The sequence below is a fragment of the Lissotriton vulgaris genome, chromosome 7, assembly GCF_964263255.1.
Source record: "Lissotriton vulgaris chromosome 7, aLisVul1.2, whole genome shotgun sequence".
Taxonomy (NCBI): Eukaryota; Metazoa; Chordata; class Amphibia; order Caudata; family Salamandridae; genus Lissotriton; species Lissotriton vulgaris.
The window spans coordinates 632,238,636-632,257,621 of record NC_141695.1 but is presented as its reverse complement, the minus strand read 5'-3'; the positions used below and the strand labels follow the sequence as shown (position 1 = coordinate 632,257,621).

At 46.2% G+C, this 18,986-nt stretch overlaps 1 protein-coding gene across 1 annotated transcript in view; it reads right to left on the bottom strand.

Annotated features, from left to right (window-relative positions):
* The window catches only part of ACSF2 (acyl-CoA synthetase family member 2), a 652,634-nt gene extending 635,604 nt beyond the window's left edge, over positions 1-17,030 (bottom strand). The window contains exon 1 of the mRNA XM_086930824.1: positions 16,491-17,030. Coding sequence (XP_086786950.1) covers positions 16,491-16,573 — 83 coding nt within the window. The 5' untranslated portion in view covers positions 16,574-17,030. The remainder of the gene's footprint in view (positions 1-16,490) is intronic.
* Positions 17,031-18,986: the final 1,956 nt, after the last annotated feature.

Genomic DNA, 18,986 nt, shown 5'->3' with positions numbered 1-18,986 from the left:
GGGTGATCCAGCTCCAAACATACGATATGGAAGTTATCTACAGGCCTGGAGCCAAAAACCCAGCCGACTACTTATCACGGCATCCGTTACCCCGAGAACCGGCAGCTATTGATGAGGAGTGTGACGGCTATGTCCACTGGGTGGCTCTCACATCTTGCCCCCAGTGTATGACTCTAGAGGAAATCAAGGAGGCAGCAGCGGAAGATCACCCCTACATGCGGTCACTGCAAGCGGTGCAAGAAGGGTCCTGGACGGACTACCTCCGACCCCCTACAAATTGGACGGCGGCGGACAAGTCAGCCCTCACAAAGTATTGGCAGATCCGCCATGAGCTCAGCGCCACGGAGGAGGGCATACTATTAAGAGGAACGCATCTAGTAATACCAAGGCGCCTCAGACATCGGGCCACCCAGCTTGCCCATGGGGGTCACCAAGGGGTCACCAAGATGAAGGCGCGCATGCGCGAGAAGGTGTGGTTCCCCACACTGGAAAGCACCGTGGATGAGTATGTCAAGAACTGCATGTCCTGCCAGTTAACCAGCGACCCGGAACGGCCAGTCCGCATCATCACGGAGGAAGCATGCACGGCCCCGTGGGAAAAGGTTAGTGTGGACTTTGGAAGCTTCCCCGGAGAGGGACATACTCTGGTAGTCATAGACTCCTATTCCAAATACCCCCTTGTGGAGAAAATACCATCCACGGCCTTCGTACACGTGGGGCCAGCATTAGAAAAGATGTTCTCTTTATTCGGCCTGCCAGGTGAACTTAAAAGCGATAATGGCCCACCCTTCCAGGGAGCGAAGTTTGCCACATTCATGACAACGCGAGGCATCACCCATCGGCGCATCACTCCCCAGTGGCCACAAGCTAACGGGGAGGTGGAGAGGTTCATGCGAACACTTAATAAAATGTTTAGGATCGCGGTGGTTGAAGAGGCCGACCCCGAACAGAGACTGCATGAATTCCTAAGAGAATACCGCGGAACGCCCCATTGCACCACACTGAGAAGCCCGTGGTCCTTAATGTTTCAAGGCCAACGTAGGGACTTCCTCCCCATGCCGCCGAGGCCAAGGCTGGAAGACAAGGAAACGAAGGAGATGCAGGAGCGCGTGCAAAGACGTCGGTGCACGAACAACATGCGAACGAGCTACCGCCGCAAGGCCACTCCAAGACAGCTACACCGAGGAGACCGGGTTGTTATCAAGAATCGACGCCCAGGGGGAAAGTTTCAGACATTTTATGAACCAGGGCCGTGGACAGTCACCAACACGAAGGGCACTATGGTGACCGCCAACAAAGAAGGAGAAGAAGTGTCAAGGAACTCGTCCTGGTTTAAGATAATCACTCCTGCCGGCAGTGCAAGCGCCGGAGCCCAGGGGGAAACCACCGAAACACCCGGAGCAGTAGCACCAGAAGCGGTGAGCAGTTCTTCAGCAGACGTTGGGGGCCCAGCACCAGAACTTGAAACACCAACCTGCTCCACCCCTGTCCGGAGTCAGGCCCACAACGGAGATCGAGGATCGGGCCGCACACCCCGCTACAGTCTGAGGCCCAACCCTCGCCCCAACCAAAGACTCAATGACTATGTCTGTCAACTAAGTCCCTGAATCCAGCAACCGTGGGGCACGCAAGTACCACCATTTTTATTGCGAACTTTTCATGAACAGTTTGTTGAACATTTTGAATTTGTTTAGAGTTGGGTAGAGATGTAGTGCGGTTAGCACTCTAGCAGACGCACGTACGCATCCACGCATCCGCAGGCCAGGCGTGGCCTGCGGGGTCCAATAAAAGAAGGACGCGCGCTCGGGCACGTCACTTCCGACTGAGACGAGTGTGTGGTTTACTGGCTTACGCTCCGCGCTACCACCCCTGCGCACGTGGCCATAGCTGGTCGCTTAGGCCTACCCACACACCCTCACCACACCCGGCACAGAGCGCTATACAGACAGCCCTGTTAAACAACAGGAACGAGGCAGAGTAGATAGACTAAAGGGCAGTCCGGTGCAGAACTCTGCACAGGCACCCCAGCACAGAGACAGGCAGCCAGCACAATGTTCTGTACTCAAGCACTCCGGTAAAGACAGAGAGGCAACCGGTACAGAGACAGGCAGCAAGGACCACAGGCGTTCTGATGCAGAGACACCCTGTGCAGAAGCAGTGCAGACATTCACTCCAGGAGACGGCCTTGCCCCTACCGAAATCTGAATCAATGCACAGGCAAACAGCGCGCGGCCCTCAGGCGCAGCGCTGAGCACGTGCAGCACCTGGCACGTCTGCCCGGCCTTCAAAGCGAATGTACACAGCAACCCTGCCCTGTAAAACTGGAGTAGAAGTGAAGGCTGGCCAGGCGTTCCTTACACTGGGGCAGCGAGGAAGCCACAGTGAGCGCCGAGGATGGGGCCTCGAGCCAGCAGCTGCAGAGAGATTACCTGCCAGACAGGCTCATATTGTTTCAGTCCCCTTAACAAGTGCACTTCTTCATTTTGCAAATGGAGGGCGTTTGCGTAGTAATTTCTGGGTAGTCGTAGGAAAAGACGTTGCCATAGGTAGCCCAGACTTCATATTCATTCTGGGGTCTCCTCTGAGGGCCCCTGGAGGTACCAGTAGAGTCGGACTCCATCGCCCTTACGGCACAGGCCAAGAACCTCTAGCAGCAGATGGCAAAAGTCTCACCAAACTAAGATCAAAGTAGGGGTTCCATTTGAGGGGACAGCAGAGAGAGGTGTAAAGTGCATGTGGGAGACAGATTCTGCTCACGTGCCACAAGAACTCAAAATACAGCACTTTGATATCCACGGGCTGGTCGCAGAACTGTGGATTCAGACTTGATGGAAGTCCGAGACCCTGCTGCTGCTGCTGTGCCTTTAGAGTGACCAGCCTCTTGTAAAAGCACCCTGCGAAGCAAGCATCCCTGGGTGCATAAAGCATGACGCGTTAAAAACAACTCGAACACAAACCACAACCCGCAATCCAGCTGATGAACCAAGTATTATTGAAATCATATTGTAGTCAAACTTCCTGGACCTCGTCACCATCAAGTGACATTCTAGCCCACTGATAAAATGCTGACAACGTGAATTCTCCCTTGCTTACTGCTACCGACAACACCATTGCTCAGATCACCCTCTCCAAGAGGCTGGTTAAAGCCACTGGCTAGTTCTCTTCCGTGAACAACTAGTTAAAAAAAAGAGCTAACTCCCAAATAAATAAATCTGCCAGTCACCACTGAAACCTTCAGGCCACCTAGTGTGTGGATGCTGCCCCTGATAATCCTCCAACACTTGCATTTCTACTGATTCGGACACATCTGTGGCCTCCAATACCAGCTCTAATCTCAAAGTCATCAATGCAGTCATTGGTTGAGAAGATACACGTCAAAGCTGACTCGAGCCAATGCCATGCTAGACCCAAATGCACGCTCCACTCCCCTGTCCACAGTCTACTCCCGCCTCTTAAATCACATCACCAAATTCTCCAACGCTGCAAAACGACATCAGCATGGCATAGCCAGCAAGTGATGCAGGTAAAGAGCCTTCTTACAGCATCACCTGCCAGTCTCATGCGGTGGTAGAGTTAATCCTGATTTTCACTCACCCAGACCATGGACGGCTCTCCAGACAGGCCTTCCAGACTGCCAGCTGCTCAACTGAAGGGAACAAATGCAGCATTGTATGTATGTATAGGCATTTATATAGCGCACTACTTACCCGGAGGGTCCCAAGGCGCTTCGACCGCTGCGAAACCCTTCCTGGCTTCCCTGAGAGATGGTCCCTTAATGGGTATCTCCAGGGTGAGACCAGGCATCCCCGGCGGTCTGGTGGGGCCGTTAGTGAAGATGAGGCAAGCTAAATGCCCAGAGTTGCCGAGTGTGATCGCTGATCAGAGTGGGCACCGAGGCGAGAGAATTATCGAGTCCGCTGACCCTGGTCCAGAAACCTGCCGCGCCAGGATTCGAACCCTGGTCCCGGGCCGTCCTCTGCTCTCGGGTCTGCCGCCTTTAACCAGTGAGCCACACTACTTCACTACTACTACATTTGCGCTCATCTCCAGCCTGACTGAGGTCTGTTCTTCATAATTACACTTGGACCAAAGGAAGTCCTCAAAAATCATCCCTACACACCCCTCAGACTACTCTGTTCTGGAACTGCCACTTCCTCTCCAATTCTAAATCTAAGGACGTAGGTGGAGGAGGGGGACTCTCTACACCAGTCATGCAGCTCTGGAACAGCCTGCTGACCCGGGTCACATCCCACACAACGCTGATCTGATTCTGGCAAGCACTCAACATCTCCCTCTACCAGTCGAGATGTTTAACACTCTTCCTCTTACTAAGGACTTCTAGTAAGACAGAGGCCATGTGCTCCACTGCAACAAGCTAGATTGATAAACTTTTATTGTTTCTAGTTATTTAAAACCATAACAATTTGGCGAACAATTAGAAATTGGTTGAAAGAGAGCAGCATCATTCGCGCCACAAATAATCAATTCAAGGCATACATCTGCCGGTGCAATACATTGTGCAGCTGCCTAATCATTACATACTTTCCAGTCAGTGTACAGTTCTGATAAGGAATCAATCAGCCACAATCAAGATAAGACATTCATCGGAGTGGGCTTTTAAAATCGTCTCGAAGTCTGATGAAATTGATAACTTAAAAAATGTATAAAAAGGAAAAGGTTGAGCCGAGCACCGCAGCACCATTGATGCCAGTACACCGGAGGTCACATTTGGATCCACGGGCTAAAGTTGCGATGGACCGGTTCTGGCACCTGAGCGACTGGATGCCACGTCATCAGAGCACTTTCATCAGGCTGCAGTGCTGATCCGAGTCTAAAGGTGCTAGATGCAATCACGCGGGGAGTTCTACCCCTGACTCGTGCAGGTCAAGACCTGAGTGGACTAAACATTCACTGTGCAATGTCATTGAGCTTGCAATGCAGTCCAGGTTCAAAGGTGCCCTATGCAATGCCGAGAGGCCTATCAAGTCTGTCCTGCCCTCATCTTATGCTGAAAGCACCGCTTCCACACCAGTCCTAGCCATGGTGTCATGGTAAGGCTGCGGGCTGGTAAATACAGCGCATAGTGTGATAAGCTTAAGGCGCTATTCTTAGGATAGATTCTGGGGATGGATTTCAGACTACCCATTATCTGTCTGAAGAACTCGTCTTCAGTAACTTAGGACGGCCCTAAGAAATGTCACACACCTAACTGAAAGCTGCACATCGGCACCAGCCAAGCATGCGGTGATGGCCTGGTTTCAATGATGTATTCCCAAGCAACTGAATAGTAGCTTTAACCAGTAGCACCCTAGACTTTTCAGAAAGGGGCAAATACAAACAATGTGCATCAGAGTTCCTGCTTAAAATTACACATTCAACAGTTATGATAAGAGGAGTCTTTCAGGCACCCTAATTTGTATGCTTTTACCAGTATTAGTCTGCCTCCAAGCCTCCTTAGGTCTTTTATGAAGACCTTTATCATGTGGCTGGAAAGATATGAGTCTTTTCCCAGGTTTTGGTAGAGAGGCGTGCAGAGGTGCGCGTGACTCATTCATGCAGGTTCTTGACTGTCCTCCTCTGCTGATGTAATTTTTACACTTTTAGCTAAAACTATTGAGGTTACCTTTGGCAGAACATTTTGATCCATAATACTTTGTGCGCCCTAATGTTCTATTGAGCTCCTAACATCGCATTCCCATTGAAGTTCGTGATCATGAATACCTTGCCAGATGAGGTCCTTGAAGGATCCTTTGGAGGCCGACTTGAGTTTGGCGTAATAGCCCAGGAAATGTGCCTTTTACATGACTGATTATTTGTATAGACCAAATTCCAATCGTATTTGGGATGATGGAGTGGCATCGCGCAGATGGAACAAACGCCTGTATTTCTTTATTTTTAAAGTTTTATATAGCGCGAACATGATCCTAGTTGGTATCAGAGCGCTTCACTTAAGAGTTGAGAGACACACAAAAAGGCAATTAAATAAAGCAATAACAACCAATATAATGATATAAGACAAAGATAAAAAACACAAGAGTCAGGAAAAATGACAACAAAAAGACATAAAAGAGGCAGGCAATGGGGTAATACAATTGCCAAGTAGGCCATAATCAGCCTTTCATGATAGCAGAGGAAAGGGCAAGAGTTTAGTGCAGGGTTTGAGCTTTGTCCAGCTATGCTGCAATACGGTCTTTAAATATCAATGAGATGTAGGTTAGGGTTGGCATGGACTTGGCATCAACAACTTTGCAAAGACCTGCGAGATCTGGCCCACGCATCTTTTCTACCAATTTCTTACAACTAATTATCATGGAGAAGGCTCTGTCTTTAAAACTAGAAACCTGTGTTACATGTGAGCCATGCTGGTTAAAATGAATGCCCAGGTACTTTAGGTTTGATACTAGTTACAACATGACAAATTTGAATTTGTTCGATCTCTTGATGCGTCTGGCTCCCAGGCCACTGCAATTAGGTAACCAATGAAATAACAATGTAGCTCTCTCTGTTTTAAGTAAATAAATAAAATGTTATGTCTTTTTAGCCAGCCGTAGTTACCTGTTTATTATTTCCTATTAAGGATACATTTCAAACTGTTGATTGCCTAGGTTGTTACTTTACATATATACTATTTTCCCTGACCTAGGAATCAGATGATTCAAATTCTCAGGGGGTCCTTGATAAATATACAGAGCTCTCCTGACTCAACCATGTGCAACAAGGTTACCTGTCAAATGATTGCTATAAGCTAAGATCTATGGCTATAATGTGTCCCATGCCAGTGCAGCACAAACAAGTCATGTAGCGGGCCTGCGATAAGAAGCATAAGTAAAAAATTTAAAATTGGAAATGCAGATAAAGAAGTAGCCAAGGAAGTTCTTTTCAATCTCAGTTGCCTCTTCAAGATCTTCCACTACATGTAACTAAGACATAAATCTAAATGAGCCCACTCAGTCGGAGTGCATCTAGTGCAGTACAGTCTATTGGTGTACAGAAATCTACCAAAAAGAATTACGCATATGTTGCAAAAATAATTAAATAAATAAAAAACAAGCACTGGCAAATCCAAAAAGGTCTGACCTTTGCACACTGGTGCAATAGTTAATTTATTATTTATTGCAAGAATGTGCCACAAAAAAAGGAAAAGAAGAACACATGACTACTACATACTTGCATTAAACATTTTTTTTAAATCCCTGCTGATAATAAATCACCATCTAACTGGCCACTAGGGTTGCAGGCAAAACAAACAAGCCCCATTTAAATCTAACATAAAAATACCTAAAATAAAAAATATAGTTGCAGCCAGGTTTAGCACTGAAGAGAATTTCGCTTTTTATATGGATATGAACAATGTGCACAGGTTTTATGCAGTCACTCAAAGTGAAGGGAGACAAAGGGTAAAGTGAGCTGACCCATTGCTCCATGATGTATGCTGTGGTGGGCGCAAGCAAAATGTGAATGACAATTTAATACACCATTGGATGAAGCTTGCTAATCAAAACCCCCCAGTATACATGTAGATTATGCATGTTTTTTTTAATTAGTCTGGTGAAACACCTAACTCTGCCACAAATCATCTTTGAACTGAGAAGAATCAGACCATGCATCAAATGGAAAATAAAAGCAAAAATGTTTAATGTATCACAAATAAGAGCAACATTTGGCTGGTTCATATGTGGAAGAAGGAGGGCAGATCAGGATTTCTAAGTAGTCAATGCCAGGGAGAAAGCAATGTCAGTAATGTGATGAAAATGATGGCAAAGCTATGTAGGTGAAGGGAAAACAAAGATGGGTAATGTGTCAAAGACACATCTTGGATGGGTAACATGTTGAAGTGGAGGGCAAAGCAAGAATGGTCAACGTGTAAAAGTTGAAGGGAGGATCACAGCAGTAACCAACCAAAATCAAATAAATAGTGTGTGCTAACAATGTGGCCAGTGCCACTGGACACATCACCTGAATACTTGACACAAAACGCAGGGCCATATCGAAGCTAAAGGTAATCAGATACCTCCACACCCACACTGGAGACATGAATGTATGTTCCATTGAGGCCCCTACTGCCCAAATAGCCAACAGTCAGTGATTGATCTACTGACAGCTCTTCAAGATCACTTATTCAAGCAAGCATTGTCAAAGACAAGAACTTTAACACTGGTAAGTTGCAGTGATCATTACCTTTAAATATATATTTAGAATCACCTAAGAACACACCACATTACTAATAATTGTATGGCATCACCGACAAGTAATTTACATTTTGACTATTCCCTGTTATCACCCTTGGTATATGTTCCTTTTTGTGATCCTCAGAAATAGGCATTCACTACAATGTATTTCAATGGAGGACATGTCCCTAAGCTCTGTAATGGCTGCTGCAACCTGTTGGTTATCTTGTGGCTGGCCAATCAAGTCTCACATAAGCCACTATGGGTCAATGTGTGCTCATCTTGCTACCGCATATGTTTTTTTGCATTTATTTTCAGGACACAGGGACCATGTACCTGAGCCGGGAAATGACTGTCACAACATAATGTCTAACTTTGCACAAATGTGGTGTACTTCTATTCATATGTTTTTATGTAACGGAGAACAAACGTTTGTATGGGAACTAAAGTTGGAAATCAATGTTTTGTGATCCCCTACTATCCCTTTTACTTGGCCATTGATTGACAGATCAATTACAAACTTTCAATGAAGGAGCCAATGTGAAAGAACTTTTTTTCGCAAAGTTTTGTGCAGATTCGTAAAATAGTACCAAAATTAATAAGAACATATCATATGCATGTCATAAGGAAAGTCTTAACTAGCTAAAACGACACTGGTGTAAGCGGAGTAAAATATATATCTCCTCGATAAGTTGTTGCAATAGTTACCTTTTTAAAAAAATACACACACACAAATGAAGGATTACAAGAAAACAACAGCCAGCCAGAGCAAAAATCTGGATTCCCAATGTGATACAATGAGTCACAAAGAAATGTAATATCCAAGGAAGAAAAGACTCAATCAGAAAGACTCACCAAAGAACAAAATCATATTTTCACTACAACATTTTGGCTTCTGCCTTCCTCATGTAGTACTAGAGTGTATGTGCAGCTGACAAACTGGATTTTTGAAAAGCATCATCGGGGAAGATTCAATTTGTAATGCAATCCTGAAATCTGTTGAGATATGCAGCAATCAGGTGGTATTGTCAGTGATGCTCAGTGCATCTAGATGCACTGATTTTAAAGTATACCTCCAGATGTTTTCTGTGGAGTCTAGTTCTGGAGGGAAAATCTTAAAATCGGATAGCAAATGGTCCACAATGTTAAACGCTAGGTTACAGGCTGGTCCAGTTTCTTATTCATTTTTGCTGATTTGTGGTTTCTGAAACATGTACGAGGTTATTCTTTTACAGCTTTGGAGAGGACACTGAATTTTACCACATTTTCTGAATGTTACAACTTTACTAAGAAAGTGTGCTTTTCATTATTTGGAGAAAATTGTTTAGTAGTTTTCATCACTAATGGTATGTTAAATAACATAATTGATTACATCACTCATTAGACTTGATTAACAATATTGTTTAAATACTAATAAGTGCTTCAGTCCCCAAGGTAATATGTGGGGTCTAAAGGAGTGCATGATTAGGACGCAAGTTATAGTTAATTAAACTAAACAGTGATGGTGCTCCCTAGCAAGTAGGTATACTTAGAACAGATATAACAACCCTTTAAAGTTTTAATGGACATCAAAGATTTTATTTTTATTTTTATTTTTTTTACTTCAGTAATTTTTTATTGAAAATAAAAAGCATATTTACATGGTACAGAGTGTAACACATGGGGGGGATGGGAAAAGACAGGGAAAAAAGCGCGCCCGGGGGGGGGTGGAGGGGGGTCAAGCATTGTCTCGATTGCCATTGTCTGTTTGTTCATGTTCCCATGCTTGCTTCTTCTTCTTCTCGTCAAACCTTCAGGCTTCCCCCGTGTTCCTTACAAACTGTCTGATTGTCTTTTCGCTCCTCTAGTGGCGTGAAGAGAAAAGAGAGGTATAGAGATATAGAGAGTAGAGAGAGAGAGGCACATTGTGCTGCAGTGTAGGCGAGGCATGTTGTTTATGCAGTATTGCCTAGTCTGGACGTTCAGGGTGGCTTATGAGAGGACAGGTAGTTGTCTAGCGACAGCCACATCTCGCTTTTTTTTTCCTGAGTTCGGTAGGCTGTTGGTTGTTATGGTGTCGGCTCCTCGTAGGAATATGACCCAGTTAAACCAGGCTTTAAAGGTGGCCTTAGCTGTGTGTTTCCAATTGTTCAACACCGTCTTGACCGCCGCTGTGAGCAGGAGGTCAATCAGGTCTCTGTCATTTTCGGATGTTATGGATGGGTCGGTGTATCCCAATGCTAGATAGTGAAAGTCTAGTGATAGTGTGGCGCCTGTTACGTCATTGATTAGAGTATTTATGGAGTCCCAGAACTTCCTAATCTTGGTGCATTGGAAGAGGAGGTGTGCCAGGTCTCCCTTCTGCTTATTGCAGTTCCAGCAGGAGTCGTTTTCTCTGATACCCATGGTGGCTAGGCGTGCTGGGGTCCAGTAGGCCCTGTGTACTAGCCAGAATTTCGTCTGATCTAGAGTTGTTGTCACCTTCCTTCTCGATGTGGAGGACCATAGGTCTGCCCTTTCTTCCTCACTCAGCTCTCTCCCTGCTGCTGCTTCCCAGTGGGTTATAGTTTTGCTGTTTAGTTTAGAGGTTTTGGGGCTCAGGGACCTATATATGTGCGCTACTAGGTGTCCTATTATGTTCAGGCTGGTGGCGTATTGTATTATTGATGGGATGAGCTTGTTTATGCTTGCTTTGGCGATTGCCACCCTTATTTTAAGGAAGTTGTAGAGCTCTGCGCTGTCAAACTTGTATTGCTCTTTGAGTGTGTCAAAGGCTGTTTGATTTCCTTTGTCCTGTAGCTGGCTCACCGTTGTTATGCCGTGTCGGTACCATGTGTGCATGTCCAGTGTCTTGTTTCTGTACTTTATTCTAGGATTGTGCCGGATGGACTCTAGCTGAGTTTGTCTGACGCTTGTGTCTAGTACTTTATCTAGTCTTAGTAGGGCCAGTCTTGTGTTCCTAAGGATTGCGTTTTGTTTGATTGCGGGGTGATTCGTCGCAGTGAGTAGTGCTACGGGGTCCATCCCCCCTAGCAGTCTCCGTTCTAGGGAGAGCCAGGCCGGGGTGTAATCACTCTTTGGTGATAGCCAGTACAAGCCTTGTTTTGCCATGCAGGCTGTTTGAAAGGTCTTGAAATTTGTTAAGTTAAGACCTCCTAGTGCCTTGGTGAGTCTGAGTTTCTGAAGGCTGATTCTGGGATTCTTTACTCTCCATAGAAATTTGTCCAATTTTTTGTGAAAGTCAGGTGTGTTAGTTAGTGGTAGCATGTTGAGCATGTAGTTAACCATAGGTGTGACCATCATCTTGATGGTCTCTATCCTCCCCCACCATGTCGTGAATTTGGGTGACCAACCCTCAAGCTTCTCCTTGATTTTGTTTAAAATTGCTTGTTCGTTCTGGTCTAAGGTGGTTCGCAGGTCTCTTTCGAAAAGGAGGCCCAGGTATTTAATGGCTTTCTTCTGCCAGGTCAGACCAGAGGATCCCAGTGCCGTCTTGTTGGTGTGGATGTTCAGTGGTTTACATTCAGATTTCTCTCTGTTGAGTTTGTACCCAGACACCTGTGCATACTGATCTATAGTGTCCATTAGAGCTTTTATAGACTTGTCTGGGTCCTCTGTTACAATGAGGACATCGTCCGCGTATGCTGCTAATTTGAAAGCTTCTCCCTCTACAGGTATACCCCTAATGTCTGGGTTTTATCGTATCATGTTGAGTAAGGGTTCTATGGCCAATAGGAAGAGGGCCGGAGATAGCGGGCATCCCTGTCTCGTTCCCTGTTTTAGGTCTAGCAGATCTGACGTGCCCCCATTCACTACCACCCGGGCTTTGGGTTTGTTGTATAGTGCCATTACCATCTTCCTGTAGTTCTGGCCCAAGCCGAATTTTTGCATACATTGGTCTAGGTAAGGCCACGACACTCTGTCAAATGCTTTTTCTGCATCAAGGGCGATCATGACCGCCGCTTTGTTGCTTTTGGTTGCGTGGTTGATTATGTGGCATAGTAATCTTGTATTGTCGTGCGACAACCTGTTCTTCAGGTAGCCCACTTGTGCGCAGTGTATGAGGGATGGTAGGTACGTGTTGAGTCTGGTAGCTAGGATCTTGGCATAGATTTTGCAGTCAACATTAATAAGTGAGATTGGTCTGTAATTCTTCGGATGTTGTGTATCTTTAACTTCCTTTGGGATCACTATAATGCTGGCTTCCGCCATCGATTGCGTCATGCGACCTTTGTGTACACAGCTTGTGAACACTGACATCATCGTTGGCCGAAGTGTGGCAAAGTAGTGTTTGTAGAACTTGGCTGTGAACCCGTCTGGTCCTGGTGCTTTTTTATCCTCCAGACTTTTGACCGCTCTCTCTATCTCATCGCCGGTTATTTCTGAGTCTAGTCTTTCCCTCTGCTCTTCTGTCAATTCTGGTGTTATGATGTGTTTCAGGAGTTCTTTCCCCCCATCTGCACTTAACGTCTCGTCTTTTTTGTAAAGCTGCGTGTAAAAGTCTCTGAAGGTATCTAGTATTCCTTTGTTCGTTGTGTGTGATTTGTTCATGCTATCTCTGACGGCTGCTATTATGTGCTGTCTCTGCTTGCCTTTGAGGTACGATGCAAGTGCTTTACCTGCTCTATTGGCCGAGCATAGGTTTATTGCTTTGTATTTGTTAATCCAGGTCCCTGCTCTTTCGCTAAGAATCTTGTTCAATTCGTATTTTTTCTTTGTTAGGGTCGTGAGGGTGTTCCTGTCCTCTAGGTTGGCTATGTGTCCTGATTCTAATTTTTTGATTTCGCTCTCTAGGTCAGTTATCTTTTTGCTTCTCTCTTTGTTCTGTCTTTCCTTGATACTTATTATGGTCCCTCTTATCGTGGCTTTCAGTGCGTCCCATAGCGTCTCTCTTTCTATGTCTGGGCTGTCGCTATTTTTGAGGTATTCTTTTAAGGCTAGTTCTATTTCAGCACTGCTGTTTGTGTTTTTAAGAGGGTCATCATCGAACCTCCATCTACGTGTTGGGCGCTCGTTGTGCTTGCCCGTTAGTGTTAGGCAGATGTGAGAGTGGTCTGAGATCGTTCTTGGGCCAATCTCTGTGTGTTCTATGAGGTGCGTGTGTGTGTCAGATATGAGTATGTAGTCAATCCTGCTGTAGGAGTTGTGTGGGTTTGAGTAGAAGGTGTAGTCCCTACCATCTGGGTTTTGTAGTCTCCATGGGTCTGCTAGCCTAAGTTTTGAGCAGAGGTTCCGTAGCGGGTTGCCTCTCTGTGTATTCTGGCTCTGTCTTTGTGGGTGTCTGTCTATGGCTGGGTCTAGTACTTGGTTCATGTCACCAGCTACTATTGGAGCTCTCCTAAAGGTAGTGCCTCCAGTTCCTTGCCTATGTGTTCCCAGAATGGCTTATCCTCCGTATTAGGGCCGTAAATGTTTGCCACATGTATAGGTTCCTCTCCTCTGAGTAGGCTGGTGATTAGTAATCTGCCCTCTGTGTCTTTCTTTGATTTGGCCGGTATGAGTTTTGACTTTTTACTGAGTATTGTGATGACCCCGTTCTTTTTGTTCTTTGCTGGTGAGCCTATTACGTGACCTATCCAGCTGGCCTTTAGGCGGTCTATGTCTTCTTCCCCTAGCCGTGTCTCTTGCAGGACATAGATATCACTCTTTAGCTTGGACAGGTGTTCTAGGACTTTCCTCCTTTTAACTGGGTGGTTGAGACCTTTAACGTTCATTGACACTACCCTGATGTCCATCTTGAGATTGTGGTGCGTGTTGTGTGTCATTTTCTTTTCTTACTAAACTGGCTGTCAGTTGGGTTCCTGCTAGTCTTAGCTCTGTGTTTTGGTTCCCTATCTGCTCTCTCTAGGCATAGAAAAAAAGGGTGTAGAAAGATTGAAAAAAGAAAAGAGAATAGTATCAACCCATGTGTATGTCCCCCGCACCCCCCTCCCCTCCTCCTGCCCCCCTCCCCCCTTACTTGCATAGTGGGTGTGCGACAACAAAGTTCCTTTGCTCCACATCCACCTGAGGTAGATTGGTTGCTGATTTCGTATTCCTTCATTGATCAACGATTTGTCCGTTCTTACATTCTTAAGTTCTGTGTCCACCCCCTGGGCTCTTTGCCCAGAAGTTGTCTTTGTTGTTGTCTCCTGGCCTTTTAGGGTTTCTTCACTCAAACTATGAGGTAAATGTCGGTTTAGTGTTGTTTGACTTGGTCTCTTAGGTTTTGTGCTGGGAGACTTGAGTTGGGTCGCGGTTCTTGGTTTTGAGGTAGATTCTTAGGGTTTGTTTCCGCCTGCAAGAAGATTAACACACACCCATAGGCCAGGCCTTTCTAGGGACTGTCAGCAAATACAGTCTTCCTTTGACAGACAAAATCTCAACCCATCACTTGAAACCACCATCTCACAGATACATTTAACTAAGAACGATAACCAACAGGTCCTCATCCTCCTTTGTAGTGGCTGAAGTGGGGGGAATCTTAAGGGCACGATGGACGAGCCCAAACGTTTTAAATTTTAGAAAAACAGTTCCCCTACTTTTTGTGCAAAGACAATCGTTCCGAGATGTTTAATTGGGAGGGGGGTTGAAAAGCTTCAACTGAAGTGTAAGACAGGCAGTCTCCTCTGCTATGAAACCAAGGGAGGGGCAGACGGCTAAACAAGCCTTCCTGCCAGGGTGAGCACTTCCCTGAAAAAAGGTAAAGGTGCACAACAGGTCAATATGCAAATGTAATGGGTCCTTGAAGCCGCTGTTAGCTTTAACTAATTCAATCACTTGAAGCTTCCTAATGACAAACATTTATTCTTTTTGAGAGGCATTGTAAGGGAGCGGCAAGCTAAGCTGTGAAGTGTTTGCTTTTAAAAGACAGTTATAACAAAGATCCTCTACATACAGTCTAGGTATTACTGAAATCTATTTTGGAAACACTTTTTATGATCTTAAACCTTTTTGCATATTTTATGGCAGCCTTAAATTGTGTGCAATGCAAGTTTAAAGTAATGATATACATGTTCACAGTGCTTTATGTCACAGATAGGGACCTTGTAGCACCCAACATACAAACGTCACTATTTTCCTATGCACTAACCAGGATTTAATTATCTGTCTCTCTGGTGCAGTGCATTAACTGATAGAGGTTTCATAATATTTCCACTGATTAAAATAACTTGTTTTTAATTGTCATTCAATCGGTGTTATTTTATATGCAGTCACCTGAAGGTTAAAGACCGAAAAAAGTTTCAGAATATTTTGTTGTTTAGACACGCGTTTGACCAGGCTACCCTCACTCACTTCGCCCCCATTGTGCGCATCGTCAGTTTCCATACTATTTTTTATTGCACATCGATCACTGCCCATAGGTACATTTAGAAATTGTCTAAAAACACTCACACTGGCTCACTCACATAACTAACCAGCCAATCAGCACCAGGCCAAAATGAGAGGTATAATTTATAATCCAGACTATCTCACAGGCGACTGGGGACTGTCATTAAACACCCACTCCATCCACTAGACAGAAGTGGTGTTAGTTGTTAAAGACGCATTCCACCACTGTAGGGGGCGTCTGCAAACATCCGCCTCATCCTATAACGAAATCCAGGCCGAAACAACTCCAGTCCCATCCTGCCTTCTGCCGAAGACAATCGGCAGCAGGAACAGTTACAAGATGTGCCCCATATCATTTCATCTTGAGCACACCTTCCTTAGTTTTAAGAAAGCAGGGAGTATTCGAAACTATTTTACAGCTCAGGCCTTCCCGCCAATTGCATACCACCCCACCATGCCACCGAAGCCCAATGTATTCAAAGCGACTGCTAAATCCAGACTGTGCAGTGCTAGCAAGAGGGCACTGAACACAATATCTGGGGCTTGCTGAAAACAACCAATTGGTGTGTGCGGGTTCTTCCTCCTACTGGAGGGTATCCCCATCTAACAAACTGCTCCTAGACACACTATCCCCGCTTTCTTCACAAAGAACTGCATACAATCTTCAGGTGTTGTTAGGTGTTCGTATGCCGGACCTAAGGGCTCCTGGTCCTCCCCTCTTTCTGACATACGTAACCGGATTGGTGTCATGTATCATAGTGGTTAAAAGTCACTCGAATGTACATATTGTATTTGCATTTATTTAGCGCTTACTTTCCGAAGCATAGATGCGCTTAGATAGACTGACATCGCTGGGCATTTTTGTGAGTTTGACAATTAGAATTATTTCTAGGTATAGACGTTCAATGTCTGGCCTTCCCGTGCCACTGTGCCCCCCCCCCCCCCCCACCCCCCGCAGCTGGTATACAACCTCCGCCCCGTCACACCTGGCAGCCCTCTTTTCCCAGAACCCCCGATCCCTTCTGCCCTTACCTGCTGCAGTGAAAGGAGCGGACCCGCCCGTGGCTCCAACCTCTCCGCCCACCGCGGAGCATCCTCAGGACAGAGCAGGCCATCGCTCGGCGTCACCGGGTGATCTTCGGCAGTCACTCTCGAAGTCCTGTCCCCGGGATCCTCCGCACTCCGCTGCAGCCTCCTAATCTGCTCTGTGCTGCTGGCAGTCACCTGTGACCTCGCCTAGTCACTTGTGAGCTCCCCAGTGCGCAGGTGAACCCCGCACTCTCCGATAGTGTCCGAGCTCTGCCTGGCACCTGCAAGCTCCCCAGCCACTGCCGAGCTCCCCTATCACCTGCGAGTGTCTGACGTCACATGCAAACTCCTTAGGGCACCTGAGAGTTCCTTAAGCCTCCTGCAAGCTCCCCTTGCCACACGCGAAGTCCCCAGTCGCCGCAGTACAAGATCACACGTGGAGCTCACCTATGCGCCCGTCTCCTGCAAAGTTTTCACTGGTGGAACATTCAGAGCAGGCGTGGGCTCCTCTCCCACGCACTCTTGACCCCGCTACCCCAAGTAGAGTTACCCTTGGCAGCGCTGGTCACTTGCGGGCTCCTCCCCCAGGTGCTCATTGGCTCCCACAGTAAATAACTGGCTTCTTCACTCACTGACCGGCTGTTCGCGGACTTCCTAAAGCGCTTGTCAGCCCCACAGGTCACCCAGAGCCACAAAGAGGCACCAGCGCCCCCTGCAGTCTTCACAAGAGCACACACGCCTTCGCCCGGTTCCGAGCAGGGAGTGTCTGCAAAGTGCGAGCCTCACGCGGGATCCGGCAGACACAAGGAGCCGCCCCCCCTTCCAATTCGGGCCACATCCACAGTGAAAGGAAATGAATGCCGATGGTATGTGAGCCGAGACTGCTGCGAGGAGCGCCGTCTTCCTGCGTGTACCCAACATGAGAGGAGGAAACATGTCTGCAGACCATGGGGCCGGCTGACGGAGCCAGCACATACAGCGTGTCTGCGAAGAAAGGACAGGAAATACGTTTTTTTTCTGCCTGACAGGGACCCGATAAAACAGATGATAAGTAATACGCCCACGGTCTCTCTCACACTGCCCTTCAGATGGTTGGGAGGGATGGGTGAGGGGGGTGAGCAGACCACCAGACAAATTGAGAGTGTGAAAAAGGCCGCTTTATTGAAACAGGTGCATATTTATAACAATACAACCCTGGCCAACGCCTTACGAAACTAAACCTCACTAATTAATAGATTAACTGCAAACCCCAAACGTCAGGCCCTCCCCTAATACAGTAAATATAGTGAGCGACCCAATGTACCTTTGGGGGCTTGGGTAAAATGTAGTAGGATGGGTACATTTGCCTCCAAAGGAGTTTGTTTTAAAAGAATTGTATTTAATTAGTTGTGTAAATAAATTAAATTCAGGTAGCTTAATAATCCTGAGTGAAATTAATTTCAATGAATCAGATAAACATACATATAATTAAGACTGAATAAACATAACAATACTTAACATTGAAACAAACACCAATGGACATGTGTATAGGCAAAATAGTAGATTTTATCAAAATTGAATCATAAAGGGAAAAATACAATACAGATAAATATATGTACACAACAGGGATACAGGACAAGTATCTGAAGACAAATCAAAATCTCTGTAAAGCCTGTAAACCGCCTATCCAAAATACAGATGTATAGATTCTCCTTTGGATAAAGCTGAAAGTCGACGTTTCGGTCTTTATGGGCAACTCTTTAAGACCATCATCAGAACAGAAGAAAAATAATATTGTAACTCCCCAAAGAGAAGATCACTGAGGTATCGTATGCCTTGAGTTCTGTTGGCATCAGTAGTATTACTTCGTAACGGATCTTAATTCGATAACCATCAATCGATGTGATGAAAGAGGAGGCGATTTGTAAAAGGACTCGGGCGGTGGACAGAGATTAATCTTAAAAATAGCGAAAAGGTAGGCAATTAAAACTCTCCTCCTGGTCAGTTGTGCCTCACACACTCGTCAAAGGGATCACAATGTGTTTTGAAGTCGTCAAAAATGTACGATCTGTAGGAATCCTGAGAGTTCGAATAGCGGGGTGTATCAGCCGTCACTCTGCAAGCTTGCAGAGTGACGCTTTTCGCTATTTTTAAGATTAATCTCTGGTCTGGCAGGTTCTGGCAGCTCAGCGTGGCAGGTACAGTATCCCCAGGCAATTAATGGCAAGACACCCGCTCCACCGAGGGCGCCGGCAATTTCAAGCGCCTCCGGGCGCGGTGACCCCAGAGATGTCTTCCGGGTCGCTGGGCAGTCTGGGAAATGTAGTTTCCCTCCGCTCGGCGGCCGCGAAGTGGACTCGAGCGGCGGCGGGAGAGAAACCAACTTCCTAGCTGCCAGCTGACCGGTGCATGCGCTCTGTGCGCTTCAGGACTCGAGCTGCTGCTCATTTTAAAGTTTACCTTGTTTTCCATTTTATTTACAGGTTCTGTTATTTCTCCCTGCTTTTAAACTGCGCCTGG